The 21,254-nt window shown below is 52.4% G+C and overlaps 1 protein-coding gene across 2 annotated transcripts in view; it reads right to left on the bottom strand.

Annotated features, from left to right (window-relative positions):
* Window positions 1-21,254, bottom strand: part of HSPA12B (heat shock protein family A (Hsp70) member 12B) — an 86,451-nt gene that overhangs the window by 62,822 nt on the left and 2,375 nt on the right. The window contains exon 2 of one of the 2 annotated variants that reach the window (XM_084626569.1): window positions 14,502-14,749. In XM_084626569.1, coding sequence (XP_084482695.1) covers window positions 14,502-14,522 — 21 coding nt within the window. In that variant the 5' untranslated portion in view covers window positions 14,523-14,749. Of the gene's footprint in view, window positions 1-3,660; window positions 3,967-14,501; window positions 14,750-21,254 lie in introns of those variants that run through there. The other variant, XM_084626570.1, reaches the window with a different exon arrangement.

Here is a 21,254-nt window from a genome sequence, read left to right as displayed (position 1 = left end):
TAGAGAAAGCTGGTCTGCAAACTGCAGGACACTCTGGTGAAAAGATTGTTTCTCAGGAGTTGAGTAGCTCCTTTCCAACAGGCCTGCCTGCGAATCGCATCCTGAAAGCTCAGCGCGAGGTTCCTCTGGGAAGATACGGCTCGTCCAGACTTGGCAAATAGCAATACTCTTGCTGCAGCTTATCACGAATTATTGATGGATGTTTGTTCTGGCAACCCCTGCGTCACACGTCCACGGAGAGCGTGCACGGCGACGGACTGGAGCGAGCTAGTCTAATACGTACCGTGCTGGGAGGTGTCAAAACGATAGCTCCTCGTGGCTTTAGCCACACTCACTCTCCCCCCATGCAGAAGGGACAAGCAAAGAGAAGATCAGGACAGCGATACAGCTTCGCGGGTTCATGGAGAAGTCCTCTGAGCCCACCCTCCCCACACCACTGCTGGCCACTAACATTCTCCCATTGGCCGAGCGTGAAGCAGTTCTTTCCGGAGCTCACTGCGGCTGCTTCTGGGTTGGCCAGCAGGGATCGCTCCAGGTGCAAGTCCGGGAGCTAAGGGTGCTATTTCCACAAGGTTCCCAACTCCTGCTGATTTTTTTCTCCTGGTGCTTCCCCTCCCTGAAAGTGAAGCTTTTCATTCGGATGATAGGGAAACACTTTGTATTTACTCCTGTGCACTGTAGCGTGACAGGACGGGCTAGCAAGGCGGGGAGCTCTCCCACGCTGCTGGGGCAGAGGCCCAGCATAAGCAGGGAAGTGATAAGTTAGCTCCAGCGGGCCTGACTGTCAGGTATCCCGCGGCCTCTTCACACGGCTCCGGCAGGAGCCTCAAAGGGAGAGAAAGCGGCCCCCTGGGAAGAGCTCCCCGGCCAGTGCAGAACTGGCATAATGGCCCTGCTCCCAGCCCCCGAGCGACGGCATGTCATAGTTCTCTGCACGCTGCATATTTTCTGCTTCCTAGGCCATAAGGATTCACCTGCTTAAGATTGTGTCCCCTGCCACAGGGCTACTCTAAGGGGATTTAAAGTCCCCTTTTCCCGTTCCCCTTCCGTTCTCGCTCCAGGAGCTCCGTAACTGAGAGCTGGTGCTGCTAGACAGCGGTCGTGCCAGGCTGGCCATCCGAAGGAAGGGCCCTAAACCACAGACACACCACATGGGCTGTGATCCTCTTGGATCTCATGAAATACACCCGCAGGGTCAGGGCTAGTTCGCACTGGGCCGCGAGGGTGCTGCAAGATGCAACACTGAGTTCTCATCAGGGCGGGTGCTTTCCTCTGAGGCAGTAGCAGACGCAAGGCCCTGGGAGATGAGATCTGAAACCAAGGTCCAGAACCATCTCATGGACTGCCCCTCCCTGCTCTGCTGGGGTACCTCAATCCAGACCTCCCGCACCCCCTGCTACCCCAACCCTGCTCTCCTTTGCTACAGTTCAGCGAATGCACCTCAGCATTGACCGTGCAGCAGCAACTCCAGTCCTGGGCTCCCACACATCTCCCTGGGTCCCGTGGCCATCCCCTCTTGCCCACCATCGAATTCCTCTCGGGCAGAGAGCACCCGGTGGCCAAGCTTCTCGCTATTGACAGACTCGGATGAGACCCGAAAACTCAGGTTCCCTGGGAGCAAAAGCAAACTGGGACCCCCAGTCTTGCAAGGTAGAGGTTGCTGCCTGTAACCCACTGTGGTTGTTACCGTGCCATCAATACCCGCAGGAGGGTGGAGCACCGAGTCCTGTCCCTAGGCTGGGAACTATGTGGTGTCTTTGGACTCTGCAGGGTCCCTCCTTGATCTGCTGCTCTCTCTCCCCCCGGGTTGGTTTTATGTCTCTGGAAGACGCTGACTTGCTTATTGGAGCAGAGACTTGCGGAGGCTGTGGGATCGGGGACCAGAGGGGGAGGGAGAGACTGCAACTAACGAAGAGTCGCTCCCACTTGCCAGCAGCTTTGGATGCAAGCATGGCTCGTTCCGGGGCCGAGATAACTAGGACTAGCCCTGCCCCTAAGTACAGTCATTCCCCGTGCGCCCAGCAACGGGGAGGGGGGTCCGTGGCAGGAGCCTCACAGGGGGGAAGAGTGAGGTGTTCTTTCAAGGTCTGTCTAGAGGGTAAATGAGGGTTTTCTCTCCGTCCTCTACCGAGCTCCTTACTGGGGAGGGTTCCCTTGTATGCCATACAACGTGCATCTGTGAATACACACACAAAACTTCCCACCGCACCTGTGCACAAGCACACTGCCCCCTCCGCACAATCAGCTACACACAGACACCTCCTCGCACAGTCCTCACCGCGCACCCACCATCTATCTGCACCCCCACCCACCATCACTTCCACGCAGCCTGCAGCTGCACCCACCTGCCCCCCCGCAAGTCACGCCAGCTCCTCTACGCACCTGCCCGGCCCAGCGCACACAGACATGTGCCCACAGGCCTCACTCAGCGGCTCGGCTCCGCCCAGCACGAAGCACCGGGGGACATGGGGGTGCGCAGAATCTGGGAGGGCATGGTCACTCGGGTTGGGCTTTGCCGTGCCGTTAACCTGGGATGTGATAACTCTGCAGGGAAGACATCCCCTTCCCTGAATGAGCCCAGCCCTTCGGCTCTGGAAATCTCAGAAAGAGGGGCTCCTCAGAAGAGCATCCCCACCCCTCCCAGCACTTGCTGCTTTGGATCAGGTTGCAAATAGTTAAGAAGCAACGTTTCTTAGAGCTTTATAGTATTTCTGCTTCCATGGAAACCAGAGAGGGAAAAGGAAGTCAGAGCTGGGTGGGGCAGAAGGGTGAGGCAGCTGGGCTGAGCTCCCGAATAAATCAGGGAATTAGGAGCCACCTCATGCACTAACGAAAGCCATCGCACTGGCAGGAGAGGCATCGTAAGGCACAATTAATCAGTGCGTGATCGTTGCTCTCAGATCCAATACTATGGAATTACCAAGTATTCATTGTGGAGAAGCTCCTTGAGGCCTACGGAAGTTCAGATCCAGCTGTAGAGTTTGCCCGTCTAAAGTGTTTGATCTCCTGTCCCAGTCAGCAAGAATGTCTTTGCCCTGCTGGGACAGAAAAGCCTCAAATCCCCAGTGTGAAATTAACCAGGGAATCAGGTTTTCATCGGTCACTTGTTTGAAAACATGTCGCTTTCCTGCTGGCAATGACTTTATCCAGCAGAGGCAAGCGAGCAGGACGGCAGTCCACGCCGAGGTGGAGTGGGAATAGATTGCGGGTCTCCCGACACGAACAATTCACAATACTTAGGGCTGGCTGCATACGGTGCTTGGCATCAGCAGAACTCAATACTCTTTGTGGGGGCAGGTAATCGGCACCGTTCCCGTATCACTAAGGCCCAGGTCAGCAGAGCCAGGGCTGAACCCCAGAAATGCAGACTCCTTGTTTGCAGGCCACTCTCTCTCCCAGAGCTAGCAGTAGAAGCCAGGAATCCTGAGTTACAGCCCATCCGAGCATGCTCCCCTCCCCACATTACAGACCACCCTCTGCCCCCTCTCCAGCGCTCCCCTGTGTCTAATGCCCTCTGCGCCTCAATGCACATTTCACGCTGGCGGGCAAGGAGTCCCTTCCCAGCTCCAGCCCGGGTGACTGCCAGCTGCCTTGTCCCAGGTCGCCCCAGCAGCGTCAGCCCCGGCCCAGGGTCTCCCAAAGGGCCCAGCAAATGCTCACCTCTGAGGTGCGGCACAGAGAAGCTTTGATCCCGCCTGTCTGAGCCGATGATGCCGTTAGATCCAGCTGGGCAGCTCCTCCATGCTCAGCTTGTTCCCTGTCAGCCCACAGACCCTCCGAGCTGCCTTCAGCCCCCACCCAAGGATTTTCCTCTCGGTCTCCTGATCCCCCCTTTCTCCCAGCAGACGGTCATGCCAAGAAGGGCTAATCCTGGCCTTGGTGCTTCTCCTCCGACAGCCCACCCCGGCTGCACTTCTGCCTTTCTTTATGGTTTCCTCTTGCTTCCCAAAGTACTTTCCTCCCACCCCCTAGCCCTGGCCCAGCCCAGGCAGTGTTTCAAATTGCAATCCCAGCTGCAGATGTGAGAGGGGAGGAGGCAGGGCTAGCCGTCCACAGGGACTGAAACCTAAACTCCCAGTTTGGCTCGCGCCAGGGCCTCCCCGCAGCCCCTGTTTGCAGGAGGCCAGCGGCGGGCGGTGAGGGCTCACAGATCCCTTTACAGCCCTTTTCCTTCCCTGTTGAAGGATCCGCTGGGCGCTGTGCCCTGCTAAGACTGCGGTGGGGGAGGGGGAAAGAGATCGGCCAGTGATAAGAGGCTCCCAACACATCCAGTGGGGCCTGGGCAGCATGGAGATGGGTATGCTAGAAATTGAGGGAGGGATAAAGAGGCTGAGGGTCCAAAGTATCCGTCCATCCCCATGCACCTCTATCCATCCATCCATCCCTTCATCATCATGCACTTCTATCCATCCATCCCTCTGTCCATCCATCCCCATGCACCTCTATCCATAGAGCACTTCTATCCATCTGTCCACCTCTCTATCCATCCATCCCCATGTACCTCCATCTGTCCATCTCTCTATCCATCCCTCTATCCCTCTATCCATCCCTCCATCCCCTGCACCTCTATCCATCCCTCCATCCATCCATCCCCATGTACCTCTATCCATCTGTCCATCCATCCCCATGCACTTCTATCCTTAGATCACCTCTATCCATCCATCCACCTCTATGCATCCATCCCCATGTACCTCCATTCATCCTTCTCTCTGTCCCTTCATCCCCACGTACCTCTATCCATCCATCTCTCTATCCCTTCATCCCCATGCATCTATCCACAGATCACTTCTATCCATCCATCCGCCTCTCTATCCATCCATCCCCATGTACCTCCATCCATCCATCTCTCTATCCCTTCATCCCAACGCACCTCTATCCATCTCTCCATCCATCCATCCTGTGGCCCTTACTGTGGCAGTGGCTTGCCCTGTCTAACACAACCACCTGCTCTGCCCCCTGCATGCTGTGTGGTGGGGTGAGGGTAAAGATTTGCACTCTGCCCTCTCATACAGCCAGACTCCAGGCCTGCCCATACCTGCTCAGCATTTTCCCAGGGGGAGGGTGACCTTGCGGTTAAGGCATTGGACTGGGAATCAGGATTTCTGGGTCCTGTTTCCAGCTCTCCTGCTAACTCGTTCAGTGGCCTTCAGCATGTCAATTAAGCTCCATGTCCCGCCCGCCCCCCTGTACAATGGGGATTATGATACCACCCTCCCAGGGAGGTCATGAGATGGAATTCATCAGTGCTGGCAAAGTGTGTGGAGATCCTTGGCTGGGGGCCGGAGGTGTGTGTGGGGGAGGGTAATCATAGACTCATAGACTTTAAGGTCAAAAGGGACCATTATGATCATCTAGTCTGACCTCCTGCACAACGCAGGCCGCAGAATCTCACCCACCCACCCGCTCCTGCAACAAACCCTTAACCTATGTCTGAGCTACTGAAGTCCTCAGCTCGTGGTTTAAAGACTTCAAGGTGCAGAGAATCGTCCAGCAAGTGACTCGTGCCCCACGCTGCAGAGGAAGGCAAAAAAACCTCCAGGGCCTCTTCCAATCTGCCCTGGAGAAAAATTCCTTCCCGACCCCAAATATGACGATCAGCTGAACCCTGAGCATGTGGGCAAGACTCACCAGCCAGACACCCAGGAAGAATTCTCTGTCATAACTCAGATCCCCCCCCATCTGGTGTCCCATCACAGGCCATTGGGCCTATTTACTGCTAATCATCACATACTGGATTCAAGACCAGGCTAAGAGCCTAGAAAGAATCCCAGTGTGTCCTTAACACAACAGGAGCAATAAACCAGGCTCCATTTACACCGCACTGTCACGCCTGGGCCGAGATAGGATTTGTTCTCGTACGGCAATAGCATCTAGAGGTCGCTCTCAGGCCCCAGGGCCGCACTGTGCCGGGCGCTGCACAAACATGGAACAACAAGCACAAAGGTGCTTGCCTGAAAATGGAACCCGAGGGGGTGATGCAGACTGGCATTGCAGGCAAAGCAAAGACGGGAGTCAACACAGCATCTGAGAGGTGATAGGCCATGAAGGGCCTTGAAAGCGAAGGCAAGTAGTTAGATGGGATGGAAAAGGGGGAGCCAGTGGAGGGATGCAAAGAGAGGGGTGACATGGACCAAGCGACGTGCCAGGAAAATGATCTTTGCTGCATCGTTTTCAATGGAAATGTGTGGGGCAAGACTGCATTGGTCAGGGCCAGGGGAAAGGGCGCTGAGTAGTCAAATCGATACCTTTTTAAAGAAATTCGATGACAAGTTTGGTTGGTACAGGTGACGGTGTGGATGCAACCGACCTAGATTTCTGTCAGGTGTTTAACTTGGTAGCCCATGACATTTTGAGTAGGAAAATAGAGTGATACGAAAGTCAACATGGCACACATGAAATGGACGAAAAACTAGCTAGCATCGGTCTCAAAATGTCATCGTCAATGGGGAATCAGCACTCAGTGAGTGTGTTTTTGGTGGGGTCCCGCCGAGATTGATTCTTGGCCCCGTGCTAGTTAACACTTATCCATGACCTGGAAGAAAACACAAAATCATCACTGATAAAGTTTGCAGATGACCCAAAAACTGGGGGAGTGGGAAATAATGAAGGGGACGGGTCACTGACCCAGAGCGATCCGGGTCGCTCGGTAAACCGGGAGCAAGCAAACAATCTGCAGGTCAACGCAGCCAGATGGAAAGTCACCCACCTAAGAACAAATGGTGTGGGCCACACTTACAGGATGGTGGACTCTCTCCTGGGAATTAGGGATTCTGAAGAGGACTTGCGGGTTGTGGAGTATACATGGGCGGCAGGTATCGCAGGGCAGGGGAGGCGAAGCCTCCCCAAACAGCTAGGCGAGGCCCTGCCCACGCTCTGCCCCGAGGCCCCTCTTTCTTCCCGCTCTTCTCCCATGGCCCCAGCTCAGGCTGTTCCTTTTCCCGCCCTTGTTCAGCCTCTAGAAGCGGGTAGGGGCTGGGGCTGGGGCAGGCTGGCCTGCGGGCTGGGACTTGGGGTAGCTGGGGCTGGTGCTCAAGCCAACTGGCTGGGGCTGGGGCCACCTGGCGCTCTGGGGCTTGGGCTGCCCAGTGCTCCGGGGCTGGGGTGGGCCAGCTGGGGCAGGCTGGCCGGGCCAGTGGGTTGGCTGGATTCAGGCTGGCTGGAGTGGGACTTCTTTGGCCACGGTGGGGGGCTTGGGGCTCCAGCAGGGAGCGGGGCAGGACCTCAGGCTAAAGGGATGGGGCTGGGGTCTAGCCCCTCCAAAGGGGGGGTTCACACTCTGCCCATGGGAGCATACTCAGCTGAACATGAGGTCTCAGTGTGATGCGGTGGCCAAAAGAGCTAATGTGATCCTGGGCTGCATAAACAAGGGACTCTCGAGTAGGAGTGGAGAGGTGATTTTACCTCTGTATTTGGCACTGGTGTGACCGTTGTTGGAATAGTGGGTCCAGTTCTGGTGTCCACAGTTCAAGAAGGATGTTGATAAATTAGAGAGGGGTCAAAGAAGAGCCACGATAACAATTAAAGGATTAGCAAACCTGCCTTATAGCGAGAGACTCAAGGAGCTCAATCTGTTTGGTTTAAACAGAGAAGGTTATGCGGTGGCTTGATCACAGTCTACAAGTATCTACACGGGGAACAAATATTTAACAATGGGCTCTTCAATCTAGCAGAGAAAGGTCTAATATGAGCCAATGGCTGGAAGTTGCAGCTAGACAAATTCAGACCGGAAATAAGGCGTGCATTTTTTAACAGTGAGAGTGAATAACCATTGGAACAACTTGCCAAGGATCGTGGTAGATTCTCCATCACTGCCAATTTTAAAATCAAGTTTGGATGTTTTTCTAAAAGATCTGCTCTAGGAATTTTTGTGGGGCAGTTCTCTGGCCTGTGTGGTACAGGAGGTCAGATTAGATGATTACAGTGGTTCCTTCTGGCCTTGGAATCTAGGAAGCTATAAAAACGGTACTCCCGAATACAAAACATAGACTCATCATCCCTGGTAAAGTTTGCAGAGGACACAAAAATCAGGGGAATGATAAATAACGACGACAACATGTCACTGACTCAGAGCAATCTGGATGGTAAACTGGTCATAAGCAAGCAATACATATTTTAATACGGCTAAATGTATTAGGGACAAAGCATGCAGGCCAGACCTACAGGAGGGGGATTCTATCCTGGGAAGCAGTGACGCTGAAAAAGATTTGGGGATATGGTGGAGACTCAGCTGAACCTGACCTCCCAGTACGATGCTGTGGCCAAAAAGGTTTCATGCAACCCGGGGATGTATAAAAAGGGGACTCCTAGAGGTAAAATAACCTCTCTGCTCCTCGTCTGTGTGTGGCACTGGTGCGACTACTATTTGAACAAGGTGTCCGGTTCTCGTGCCCACAATTCAAGGATGCTGATAAATTGGAGAGGAGTCAGAGAAGAGCCACTAGAATGATTACAGCATTAGAAAACTTGCCCGATAGTGAGAGGCTCAAGGACAATCTGTTGAGGGTAACAGAGAAGGTTCAGGGTAACTTGAATACAGTCCAGACGGCCCGACATGGGGAACAGATATTTGATACTACAGGGTGCGTCAATCTAGCAGACAATGGCAGAACAAGATCCAAAGGATGGGAAGTTGACACTAGAGAAATTCAGATTAAAAATAAGGCCCAAATTTTGGACAAGTGAGGGTAAGTAACCATTGGAACAAGTTACCGAGGGTTGTGGTATATTCTCCATCACTGACGATTTTAAACCAAGATTGCACGGTTTTCTAAAATCTATGCTCTCTTTCCAACACAAATAATTTAGGGAAGTTCCAGGGCTTGTGTAATTCAGGAGGTCAGACGAGATGATCAGAATGGTCCCTTTGGTCTATGTATCTATGAATCTAATCTTCTTCTTTCATATGGCATCTTGAAAAGCAACATTAAAGGGTGATGTCCATGGCTGCCATCCACTCTACGGCTTCCAGTGACATGGAATTAATCAAAGCTGTCCCTCCAAAGAAGGATCTTAGAGGGCAGCAGTTCACTAGATGTTCCATGATTTGGAGGTCTTCTCCACATTCACATATTGGGCTGTCCTTCACTGTCCATTTGTGTAGTAGGGAATTGCAATGCCTGTGTGAGGTTCTGATGCAGTTTGTTGTGATCCACATCTTACGTGGCATGGTGAAGCCAGGTGGTTGCTTTGTGGGAACTGTAATCAAGTATTGATTCTCGGCCCCACTATTTCCCCACAGCCTCCACCACTTCTCTTTTGGTGATAGTCCACAGGTTTTGAGAGCTTTGGCTGCTAACCAGAAGGGCTTCCTGGACTTAAGGTGGGATTTTGGGGGGCCTTGGAGATCTTCATAGAGGGGTGAGTTTGGATTCATTATCGTGAAGTCATACTCTTGCATTATCTCTGCTTCTCTTGGGCGGCATAGTGGTAAGATATGCACGAGAATGGGAAGCTGGGCGGTAGGTGCTGACTCCAGCTCTCCCGTGACATTTCTGACAGCAGAGTTCAGTTGCACGTTGACAAGTGTTCTATACATGCTACCTACCCATACTGGCCTGCAATATTCGGCTACTAAGATGATGATGGCCAAGGTAGCTGTCTGCGAAGTGTGAGCATCTACTCTCCAACCGGTCCTGGCTAGTTTGTGGATTATATTGTTCCTAGCCTTTATCTGGGCAACAGTCTTCACCACACATTGGTGGTATGTAGGGCTCCAACCCAGAACCATTCCAAGATATTTTGGAAAATCTTGTGCCTGAGTATGCAGTCGGGCAAGTCTTTGCCTCATGGTGGAATGCGGAGAGAGCTGTTTTTTGAGGCTTTGGTTGGCGTCGTCAGAGCCAGTAGTATTTCTCCAGGGGTTTCAGATTTTCTAGGAGGATGCGTTCCGCTTGGGGGGAAGAGCTCACTGGATGGCAAGTGCAAGATCGCCTGCGTAGACAATTTTCCATGACTGGGTTGATCACGTGTCGCTGATACAAGTATTGAAGAGTGATGGTACCAAGGCCGATCCCTGTGGAAGTCTATTGCTCAGTAGATGAGGTCTGTTGGTCTCTTCCGTTATACATCTGCAACACTTACAGCTGGTGAGCAAAACGGTCAGTCTGTGCAATGTTCTGCAACGTGCGATTTTTGACATTTTCAGAAGCGGGCCATCTTGCCAAACCGTGTCTTATTCCGAGGACAGGTCCACAAAAGCAGTGGCTGTTTTGAGCCTGGGTTAGTAGCCGGATTTGATGTAGATCATCGGTCTGATTACCTAATCACAGGTGCATTGCCCCAGTTCAAACCCAACTTGTTCTTTCGGGATGTAGTCCTCAGAGGTGGATGTAAGTCTCTGGAGCAGCATCCTTTCCAAGAGGCATACGTTACGCATAGTAATGATATCAGCCGGGAGTCTTTCTGATTCTTGGCTGCTTTCCCTGGTTTCAGGACAGTGATGTTTTTTGACTGTTGCCCCATATCTTGGCCATTTGGACAAAGGCATGCACACTGGTAAGGAAGCAGGTCAGCCAATAAACTGACCTAGGTTTTCCAGAAATTTTGGGAAGATGCCAGCTGCACCTGTAGCCTGGCCAAGGTTGGTGCACCCTTTGGCCTTGTCTGAGCCTTCTCTAGTGAACAGCTTCGATAGGTTCGATGTTGCTGGAGGTCGGACAGGGAGCGATACAGCTTTGGGAAGGGTTAGCATCGCCCAGATTGTGGAGAAGCCTCCAGGCCTTCCGGCTCGAGTGGGAGAAATCTAGGCCCTGCACAGCTTTTATTCATGGGAGTCCAGTAGCAGCATTGCCCTGTATGCCAACCAGCAGGGGGCACTGGGGCTTTCCTGCAGTCGCGGGGGATGCTCCTTTTCATGGCCACTTTGAGGAGGCTGATGCCCCGTTGTAGTTGGTTACGTCTGTAGATGTTCAGCAAACCGCTGTTTCCAGGCAGCCATTCCAATCGGCCCTCCGAAAGCTCTAGCGTGGCTTTGGGAGCGATGTAATTAGGTAGGCTTGGAGACCACGCTCTGTGACGACAGGCCGGGGTTGCTATGTGGAAAAGCATCACCGTGAGTTTATTTCACCACCAGAGGCCATGTGCTTCATGTCGTGTTCCCAGAACACAAGTCCGGGGACACTCTTGTGGAATGGAATGTGCCTGGCTGCATAGGATCCAAGAGCAGGGAGCTGTCTTAATTCGAGGCCCATTCAAGGAGCTGTTCGCCCGTGGTATCGTTGTTGTCATAACCCCAGGATGTCTGATGGCTATAGACGTCTCCAGCCCATATGGAAGGGTTGCTGTGACTTGGTAGAGCTAGCATGGGCCGGTTGCAACATGGCGGCTTATAGACATTGGTGAGCATAAGTTCCCCGATTCTTGTGGTGGTGGTGAGATTGGGTCTCTGGAGCAGATATTCCAGACACAAGACGATGAGGGTGTGTGTAAGCAGAGTCAGGATGGGCTCCACCCTGACATCTGGTGGTGAGGTGTGGCAAGTTGTGGAAAAGAACTTCAGGGGCTGATCTCATTTGCATAGGCACACCCACCCCGCCTAGAATGAGGCCATAGCTGCCCAAGTGGTCACTTTGGCTGTTGTGGGATCCCCAGTGTCTCTGTTATTGGGTCAGGAAGAATAAATTGTTATTACCCTGATTATGGGAACTGTGCTTGGAACTGTACTTGGCCTTTTGTTATGATGGAGGGACTCACCATCAACTGAGTAGCACTCGCTAGGCAAGGGACATGGGTTCCAAAACTCTGTGACTTGAGACAGGTATTAGTACCTGGTGGTGTGGGCCCCTCTGTGAGGGCCTGAAGCACCAATTGCACCTCTTTCTCTCTCCATTGTGGAATGTCAGAGCTAATTTTGGGTCTATTAAGAGTCTTGCTACAGGTACTGTGCTGCGTTCACTTTGGCCTTATGGTGCACCAGCACTAAGGCTCCCACTACTATGAGCTGGAATCACTGAGCACTGTGTCAAGTAGTGGGGAGCCGGAAGATCTAGAGCGCAGCGGTGCTGTTCGTGGATAGGCTGGCGGAGTGTTCGTGAGACGGCGAGGTGAGCAGAGCTGTTCGTGAGATGGTTAGGTGAGCGGAGCCGGTCGTGGTGGAGCAGAGCCATTCGTGAGACAGCGTAGCAGAGCAGAGCCCTGTGGGGCAGTCAGCTTCAGGACACGTAAGGTGCCCCCTTGCCTCTTTCCCCGCACACCCAGGCACATTTTAGCCAGACTGGGGAGTAACACTCTGCAGATGAACTTTTGAACTCTGGGGCTGGACGTTTTTGGACTTTGGGTGATTTGTGGATTGCTGGACTCAAGAGACGTTTGGGTTCTGGGACTCAAGAACCCGAGGGAAAGGATGTGGCCCAATTTTCTGGGGTGGGTCTTTGCTCATGGTTTGGTTAATGAACACTAGTTGTGGTGTTTCCCCAATTTAATGCTGATGTCGTTTACCTCATGTTATTAAAGATTCTCTACTACACCAAGACTCTGTGCTTGCCAGAGGGGAAGTATTGCTTCTTTGAGGCTCCCAGGGGGTGTGTAAGATTTTCCCAGGTCACTGGGTGGGGGCTCGAGCCAGTTTTGCATTTGCTTTGATGAGAGGGAGCCCCTGTGCACTGAACCCGGCCCTTGCTGCTATCAACTTGGCCTGGCAGAAGGGTTACATGTGGATGACCGTTTTAGCCATGTGGATGGAGAGGAAAGGCTGGATCTTAGAGGTGGTAGGCAGGAACTAATCGGGAAGATTTAGCCATAGCCTGGATGTGAGGATCTAGAGACAGGGCTGGTCCAAGATAATGCCCATCTTAGGAGATAGTAGCAGAGCAAAGTCAGGAACTTTGGTGGCATTTTACATGGTGGTCTGATTGGATCACCAAGGGCCCAATCCAGGAAGGTGCTGAGCACCTCTTGATGCTAGAAGTCAATGGGAACGGAGCTGAGGATGCTCCGCTCCTGGGCGGGGTTGGCTCCTGAATGACCTGGCTGGAATCTCTTGACAAGGGACATTTAGTCCTGACCTGATTAGAGAAGAAGGCTGTGGTCTGTGGGCTTCATTAGCACACCACCACCTGCTCCACTCTGATGCCTTTCAGCTGTCTAACCTTGTGAACTTGTGCCGGAAACCCAGGTTTCCCGCCAGGCCTTCCGAGGACCAGCCAGCAACAGTTCCTAATGACCCATCCCGCCGGAGGTGTGAATTCCAGCTCGAGGAGACCTACCCCAGGCTTGCTCCGAGCGAGCTAGCGTGCTAAGAATAGCATGCAGCCATGGCAGTGCGAGTGGCGGGAGGGGCTGGCCACCCTGAGCATGCGCTAGGGGCTTGGATGGCCTTGGGGGCTAGCCCCTTCTGCTCCTTGCAGTGCCATGGCTACGCTTCTGTACTTGGTTCAGTGCCAGCACGGGCACGTCTCCTCGCTGGCATCTTCGCCCCTGCCTAAGGTCCGTGGTTGAAATTGACAAGAACCACGTCTTTGCTGAAGACTGCCTCGGACTGACTCCCAGGGGGAACCAATAAGAACAGAATCCCATTGTTTCCAGTGGAGATTACTGCTGGTTGACTATTATTATTTGTATTCCCATAGCGCCGAGCAGTCCGAGTCCTGGACCGGGACCCCATAGTGCTGGGCAGAACAAGAGACGGTCCCTGTCCCAGAGAGCTTGAAATTTCAGCATAAGACAAGAGACAACAAATAGATACAGACCAATGGGGGAGCACAGGGAAAATATGGAACAATATCGGTCAACATGACGGGCGGTGGTCTCTTCACACCAGCACATCAGCTGTGACGAAGGGGTTTGGAGACCTCACGGCAAAGCAGGGCTTTAAGGAGGGATTTGGAGTAGGATAACGAGGTGGTTTTGTGGATGTTTGTGGGGAGCAGGGGAGAAACCATGAAGGGGCTTGTTTGCAAATGTAACAAGTGGGCGATGGAGGCTGCAGCCAAGGGCCGATGGGAGGCAGGAGTGGACATCTTGATAGCGAATGAGAGATGGGAGGTCAGCTGGGGATAGAATGTGGAGGCCCTTGAATGTGAAGACGGGCAGCTTACCTTGGATGTGACAGAGAAGGGGGAGCCAGTGGTAGGACTCAGAGGGGTGATGTGGCCAAAGTGATGGGCTAGGAAAATGGTCTTTGCAGCAGCCTTCTGACTGGCTACAAGGGAAGCAAGATTACATTATTGGAGGCCCAGAGCAAAGGACACTGCTGCAAGTGAGATGGGAGAGAGGACTAGAGAGGAATGGGGTTTGCATTCCAGTGACTGCCGGGGGAATTTGCTAAGAATTCAGGCTCTGGCAAGTTCACAAGGCATTGACCAGACTTTCGGACGGATTCCAGAATGTGCCTGTGATTAGGAAATGACCTGTTTTGTGCACACACTGATTATGCTCCATTACTTAGGACTGCAACATAGAACTTAAAAAAACAAAAAAAACAAAAAAACACCCCCACCATAGCCAAGAAGGGTGTGTGGATTTGATGGATCAAGTTCAGGGGTGATCTTAGAGATTCAATTTACCTGCAGGATTGTGGTCACCATCCGGGATCCCGTTACCTGGGCAGTGCTTGGATGACCTGTGGCTCTAGGACAGCTGCGGGGTCATTAAGGACAGGGAGATTTCACATCCACTCCCAGGTTTCTCCTCTGTGATTGTATCACTGACCCCGAGCCGGAGGGAGGCCTCCATCTGGAGATTACGCCTATGTTTTCTGGCCTGTTATCTTGTCAAGACGTGATGTAGCATCTTCCAGGAGGTGATGAAAGCCCTGTAGAAATGAGTTGGTGAGAGAGGAAATGCACAAGAAGAATGAAGAATTGAAGAATGAACATGGATTGCCATCTTGGAAGGCTCATATCAAAGTATGCAAAGTTAAAAACCAATCAAACATTGTCACACAGACACTCACAGGGACGCTACAGCCTTGCACTGACCCCCCCTCTGCCCCAGTCCCATGTGTTAAGCGCTTGTCACCAGATCGCTGCATACCCCCAGTGCAGCCGGGGTGGGATAGAATGCAGGTATCCTTGGGAGCATGGGGCTGCTACTCTGGGTCAGACCATTGACCCATAGCCTCCTGCTTCTAGCAGCAGCCAATAGCTGATACTTCCAAGGAAGGCAAAATCCTCCACGATGCACCTACCCACTTGTGCATTATTGAACATGGGCTGGGCGAAGGGTACTGCTCCTCCCTGACAACATGATGGAGAGATAGATAGTGGAGCAATTGCATGTGGGGAGGGGGAATGGAATAGTAAATAAATAATAAAATAAAACCCATGTCTGTTTCTCATACAGTGCTTTTCATCTGACAACCTTAAAGCACTTTACAACCTGTTTTAAATGTCTTGATCTCTGCACACGCCTGGGAGGCAGGGCAGTGCTATCATCCCCATTGTACAAATGGGGAAACTGAGGCAGAGAGCGAGACTAAGGGACTTGCCCATGGGCACACAGGAAATCCATGGCAGAGCAGGAAATTCACCAGTGCCAGTGCCTTAACCAACCACTGGACCATCCTCCCTCCACGTGCAAACACTGTCCAGCCTACGGATTGGTGGCAAACATTTCAACGCCATCGCTGACTATTTGTAGCCAGTGCTGGGGGCTTTGTCACCTGACTCACAAACCTTATGTGAGCGCTGCACAGGGATTCATGAGCTTTCGCTTTCTGGGAACATTCTTACCAAATAATCAATAAAGAAAGCCCTCACCCACCATGCTCTGCCATGCTGGGCAGCCGTCTGTAATCCACCCACAGCCAGGGCATCTCGGATCAGCAGGGCGGCAGTTCTCAGGGTCTTTGGTCAGCTGTGCTGCATTTTGGGGTGGCCGTTGGTAGGAGCACGGCACTGAGTGGCCCGGGGGGGGGGCAGCGGGATTGTCGTGCATAGCAGCTTTAGGGGGTAGCATTGCGTGATAGCAGAGTGACGGCTCTGCTCTAGGTAAGGTCAGGACTCGCTCACTGTTTCGTTTGCTAGCCACAGAGTTTCCTTTTCCCACTATTTCCCCAGCCTCGAATGCCCGTCTCAATCGCTCGTCGGCTCCATGCTCGGTCGCAGCTCTCCTGTCGCCTTTCTTTGCCCTGCTAAAACCGTGTGTTGTAAATCTTAAAAAAAGGCCAAGAGGAGCAGGGAGGTTTGCATGGGCTGGAAGCACCAGGGGACTGGTGGGAGTCAGCTGCAGAGTGTGCTTGACCTGGCTGGCAGGTCCCTGCTGGAAGATCACGTGGGCTCTGCTTCTGGGAAGCGCTGCAGTGGCTGTGGGCGTAGTGCCCACATGGGCCGTAAATTCCAACCGCTGACCCCCTGAGCACCGGTGCTGGACCTCACGCTGCCAGCGTACGTGAATCCGGAGCCCAGATGCGAGCGGGCCGGAACCCCCTGCTTATCGACGGCCTGGTGCCCTACCCAACAGCGGATATTTTTGTTTGCCAGTCTCCCGCCTTTTTCAAAGCCAGCACACAGAGTGCAGCCTGGAACGCACCCAGCCTGGGCAGGGCTGTCTCTCTTCCTGTCTCACAATAGAGCCGAGTGTTTATAATCCACATCGAATGGACTTCTGCTGAACTCGGACAAACAACCAAGGCCAGACATTTGCATAAGAAGGTCGCTGTCACCACGGTGGGTGGGGACAGTTTTAGAGCCACATTTTTAAAGCTTCCCTTTGTTTGTAAGGACTCCTCGGCCACGCTGGTTTCGTGCACAGCCACATTAGAACTTTGCTCCCCACTGGACAAATATTGTGCTTTTACAAATAGTCTGGGGGGCTGATTATCTGTCCTGCGAAAGCCTGTCTATGCCGTGCCATGAGAGCGTAATGGGACTTCCCTAATAGTCCCCTGGCTCTCATTTAGATCCGTCCCTCTGTGTCGTGTTGCTGCATTCGGCTAAACAGCTGCCAAGCTCTGCTCCAGAGGTGGCTGCATTTCTGTGGCAGACAAAGCACTCCTGGAGCTTGGTTTGCATATCAGCGCCACCTGTCTGGAAAGACATTGGGGCTGACGGGCACTACGCAGGAGCAAGATTAGCCCAAGACTTTTAAAATGCTGTCTGTGCCCTGCTTTCAGCAAAGTCATCCGTGCCTCAGTTTCCTGATCTGGAAAATGCGGATTATGATACTGCCCTCTTTTGTAAAGTGGGTGAAAAGCGCCCTGGAAGGGCTGTTTATTAATACTTATTATCCTCCAGGCAGATAGAATTTCCCCAACCTCCCTGCGTAAAGGCCTGAATAACAGGACTTACTTTCTCTCACACTATCTCCCATTTATTCCTCTCTGTCTCCTCTCTGTCTATCATTTCTTCTTTGTCTCTCCACCACTCATCCTTCTTCTGCTAGCTCTAGTTCTCTCATTCCTCTCCCCTCCCTCCTTGCAGATCCGCTCCATCCCCTCTCCTCAGCATGGTAATAGACAAAGAGTTCGCTGCAGTTCCGAAAGGCTCAGGAATGCTTTTAGGTGGCGGGGCGTCCTGCCTTGCTATCACTTTATTTTTGACTCCATGGTTTAGTTCAAGGCTCCTTTGTCCCGCTGAGTGGCAGGGAGGGGCAGGGAACACGTCCTCTGTCTGCCTGATGGGATCGCACACAGCATGGAGAGGTGTGATCTCCTGAACGGGAGAGGTGGGTGAATTTAAGAGATACATCCTGTACTTAGCCCCTGGCATGAACCGCAGGGAAATCGGTCTACAGCCGCCCCAGGTCCCCACGCCAGGTTCCAATGAACAGAACGCCCGATCTAGGGAGCAAGGCCGTTTGGTACTACGCGGTCCCTTCGAGCAGGTGAAGAAAGCCTTGGCAGATACAGAAGAAGCAGGCAGGTCACACGTCTCCAGCATGTTCTCCTTGGATGGTCCTGGGCTCACTTTCATCTCTGAAGTTTGGTGCTGGACTGAAGCCTTCTCTCCACACAGTACGTCCCTCCCAGACAACCTTCCCGCCTGCCCCCATGACTCTTCCTCATGGCAAATAGTCTTTATCGGTGGCCCGTCCAGGACTTAGCTCCCCTGGTGGCTGTGGAAGGAGGAGGCTCAGCTATGGGGTGGACACAGGATGGAGTTTGAGACCCTCCCGCTCATTGCAAATAGGGCCACACCCCCCAAGCAGCCCCCGGGGCACACTCAGCCACGTGCCCACGGCAGAAGTTCCTGCGTGCACCCGTCCATACGCTGTCCACTTGGTCCCACCCACGTGCAATACACTCCCTGTCCTCCATGCACTGCACGCTACCCCGGCAGAGAGACAGCTTGCTCTTTGGCCTGTGCATTCCTAACCCTTCTCTCTCTGTGTCACCCCCCTCCCCTCTGTGTCCACTGCGGGGGGTGTACGCCCACACTCGCTAGAAGCACGTGTCCCAGCCCAGGCAAAGACACACGTGCGTTAGCCTCACTCGATCTAGCCCGCGACAAATAACGGCCTGGACACTGCGGCAGGGGCTGGCCACGCGCGCTCAGCTGGGTTTAGACTCAGGCTGCTTTCCTGAGCCATGTCCACACCGCTAGTTTTAGCGCGGGAGTTGAGTGCCGCTGGCTCAAGTCTGTCTGGTTCCCTGGGCTGGGAGACATGCTCCCAACTGCAGCCTGGGACATCCCCAGGGCTCTGACGAGGGAGGGGCCAGAGGTGGCTGGGTCTCTTTTAGGGGCTCCCTCACGTCTGTCTGCTGGCCTCTGTCCTTCTCCCCACGGTTTAAATTAAAGCAGGACACTTGACATTCAGGGGGCCCTGGCTTCCCCCCACATAATTCAAGCCCTGGACATCCCCATAAACTTCACCCTTTTACATTCACACACTCAGCTCATGTACTGCATAGGCCCAGAGCCCATAGAAGGTTTTGTCTCAGGCCATGTCCCTCTCACACAGACACACACACACACTCCTGACTTCCCCAGGAAATCGCCGCTAACCTGCCTTCGTCTTCAGCCACAGGACCTTTAATCTCTCCTGGCCACCCTGAGCGTGCTATTGTCCCCAGCACCAGCAGCATGATGCCATCTTCCTTCCCCTGGCCTCACCTCTTCCCCTCTCGAGCCAACACTGTGACAATGAGTGCGGATTGCTGGGCATTTATCCAAGCGAGGGAGGGCTCTGAACAGACACTTGTCTGTCTTCAGCCGTGTTCCCCAAGGCTGTGAAGAGCTGAACAGACATGTAAATAGAGCAGCCGAACTGGTCACAGTTCTAAAATAGGAGACAGTATTGTCCAGTGGTTAGCTCAGGGGCATGGACATCAGGACTGCTGGGTTCTATTCCCAACTTCGCCTCTCACTTGCTGTGTCACCTTGGTCAAGGCACTTAACGTCTCTGCACCTCAGTTTACCCACCTGTCAATTAATGGACTTATCCTGCATTGAACTACATGACAAGGACAATGACAGGCTTAATGTTTATAAAGTGCTTTTGTATCCTCAGAAAACAGCGATTACCGGTATCCAAAGGGCAGAGAGACAGATGTTGCTACTACCTAGGGTACGGAGGCTTTGTTGGCTTTTTCAAAGTTTCTGTTTTGCACAAAATTTTCCATGACATTTTAATTGACATTTTTTATCAAAATAGTTTTTAAAAAACGTTCGTTTGCAGAAAGGCTAGTTTTGAGCCGAAAACCCTGCTTTGCACCACGTGAAAAAGGTCCGCGACAATTTCAATTAAAAAAACCCAAAACTGGCAACAATACTGCAAACAAACGTCCAAACCCACGCCCCTGTTTTTCAACCAGCGCCGAACATCGCAGCGGTACTGGATCCAATGTTGCACTGTGGGGACAGAGCACAGCGTGGGCGGGTGGCGTTAGGGAGTTCCACTGACAGCCAGTGATTAATGAGTCTGTAGTGGTGGTAGCTGGACCTCATCAGAGCTCAATTCCAGACACTAACATCTGGATTGTTATTAAGGTGCAAAGAAAGTAACAATTTGGGGGTAGGGGTTAGCTGGAATACGCTTTCCACGTTAAGTTTTAGTTAATCAAGTGTGCTTTTTGTTGGTTGCTGCTTGTTACTTAACGGTAGAGAGGGGGAATGCATAGCCCAGAAGGACAATAGAATCAGTGACAGACTTCTACTGATGGCATATCCACCATGGTAAGTGGTACCAGTGGTTAATTGCTCTCATTGTAGAGTAGCGTCCTTGTTATTGGCTGGCATCGTAGAGATCTGGGTAGCTTGAAAGCTTGTCTCTTTCACCAACAGAAGTTGGTACAATATATTACCTCCAACCCAGCACAACCTCCCCTCCCTTGTCTCTCCTATTCTGGGACCAACACAGTTACAAGAACGCTGCAGACAAAAGGTTAACAACTGACAGGTATCTCAGTCAACACCAGGGATCGAACCGGAGACCTCCAAAGCTAAAGCATAAGTCCGTATAGCTCAACCTAAAGGATGAAGTTATTAGCTTCCTGTTTTAGTAGCGCCCTCTCCTCTGGGGATCAGACAGAGTGGGAGACATGGAATGCACGCTGAACACTACGTTAGAGGAAGATGATTGAGGCTATACAACAACCTTAGTCTTATTGGGTTTATTTTTAATGCCTGAGCTCAAGGACGGCCGCAGAGCCGGCTGAAACCCTCCCCTTAAAACACGGTTTTTAAAATGGCTTTTTTGGATTAAACAAATTTTTTTTGACAACAATCTCATTTTTCTCAAAGAGTCTGGGGCTTGTGCCAAACCAATGAAACCAGTGCCGTTCTTGGCCCCCAAAGTGAAACGTTGCCGTTGCCAAAGATTGAAAGTCTTGGTGGCTTCCAGGGTTTCAAGGAAACCCCCTAACTTTTAGCGGGGAAAAGGAAAAAAAAAGGCATTTCCCAAACAGCTTTGCACTGATTACCCTGGAGACCTCTCTTGAACAAAAGAACAGGAACACCATGGCCAGGGGCAGGGCAAGCTCCTCCCAACCCAACCCCCTTGCCATGGTATCTTAGTCCTGTCCTGAAGGGACCCCTTTCTAGAGGGCAGATGAGCCTCTAAGACCCATTCAATCCTTGGCCTCTCTCCTGAGACTGCCAAGAGTGTGGCTGGCAGCGGTGGGTCTCATGGCACGGATGCATGCCTACTGAGCCATGCTCTGAGAATCCACCAACTCATTTCATGCCACTATCGCCACCAGCTGGTCTTAAACCTTTGGTGTAAGAAACTGATTAGCAATCAAAACCGCCTTCACCAAACAAGGACACTCCACCAAAGAAGCAGATCACATCTTGGAACAGGCAACCTAAATATCCTGAGAGAACCTGCTTCAATACAGAAATAAAACCCCCTCGGACCGTGCACCCCTAGCCATCTCC

Source organism: Lepidochelys olivacea, assembly GCF_965140295.1.
Source record: "Lepidochelys olivacea isolate rLepOli2 genome assembly, chromosome: 4".
NCBI lineage: Eukaryota > Metazoa > Chordata > Testudines > Cheloniidae > Lepidochelys > Lepidochelys olivacea.
Note: the sequence above shows the minus strand (reverse complement) of the source record. Positions and strands in the feature narration are given on the sequence as shown.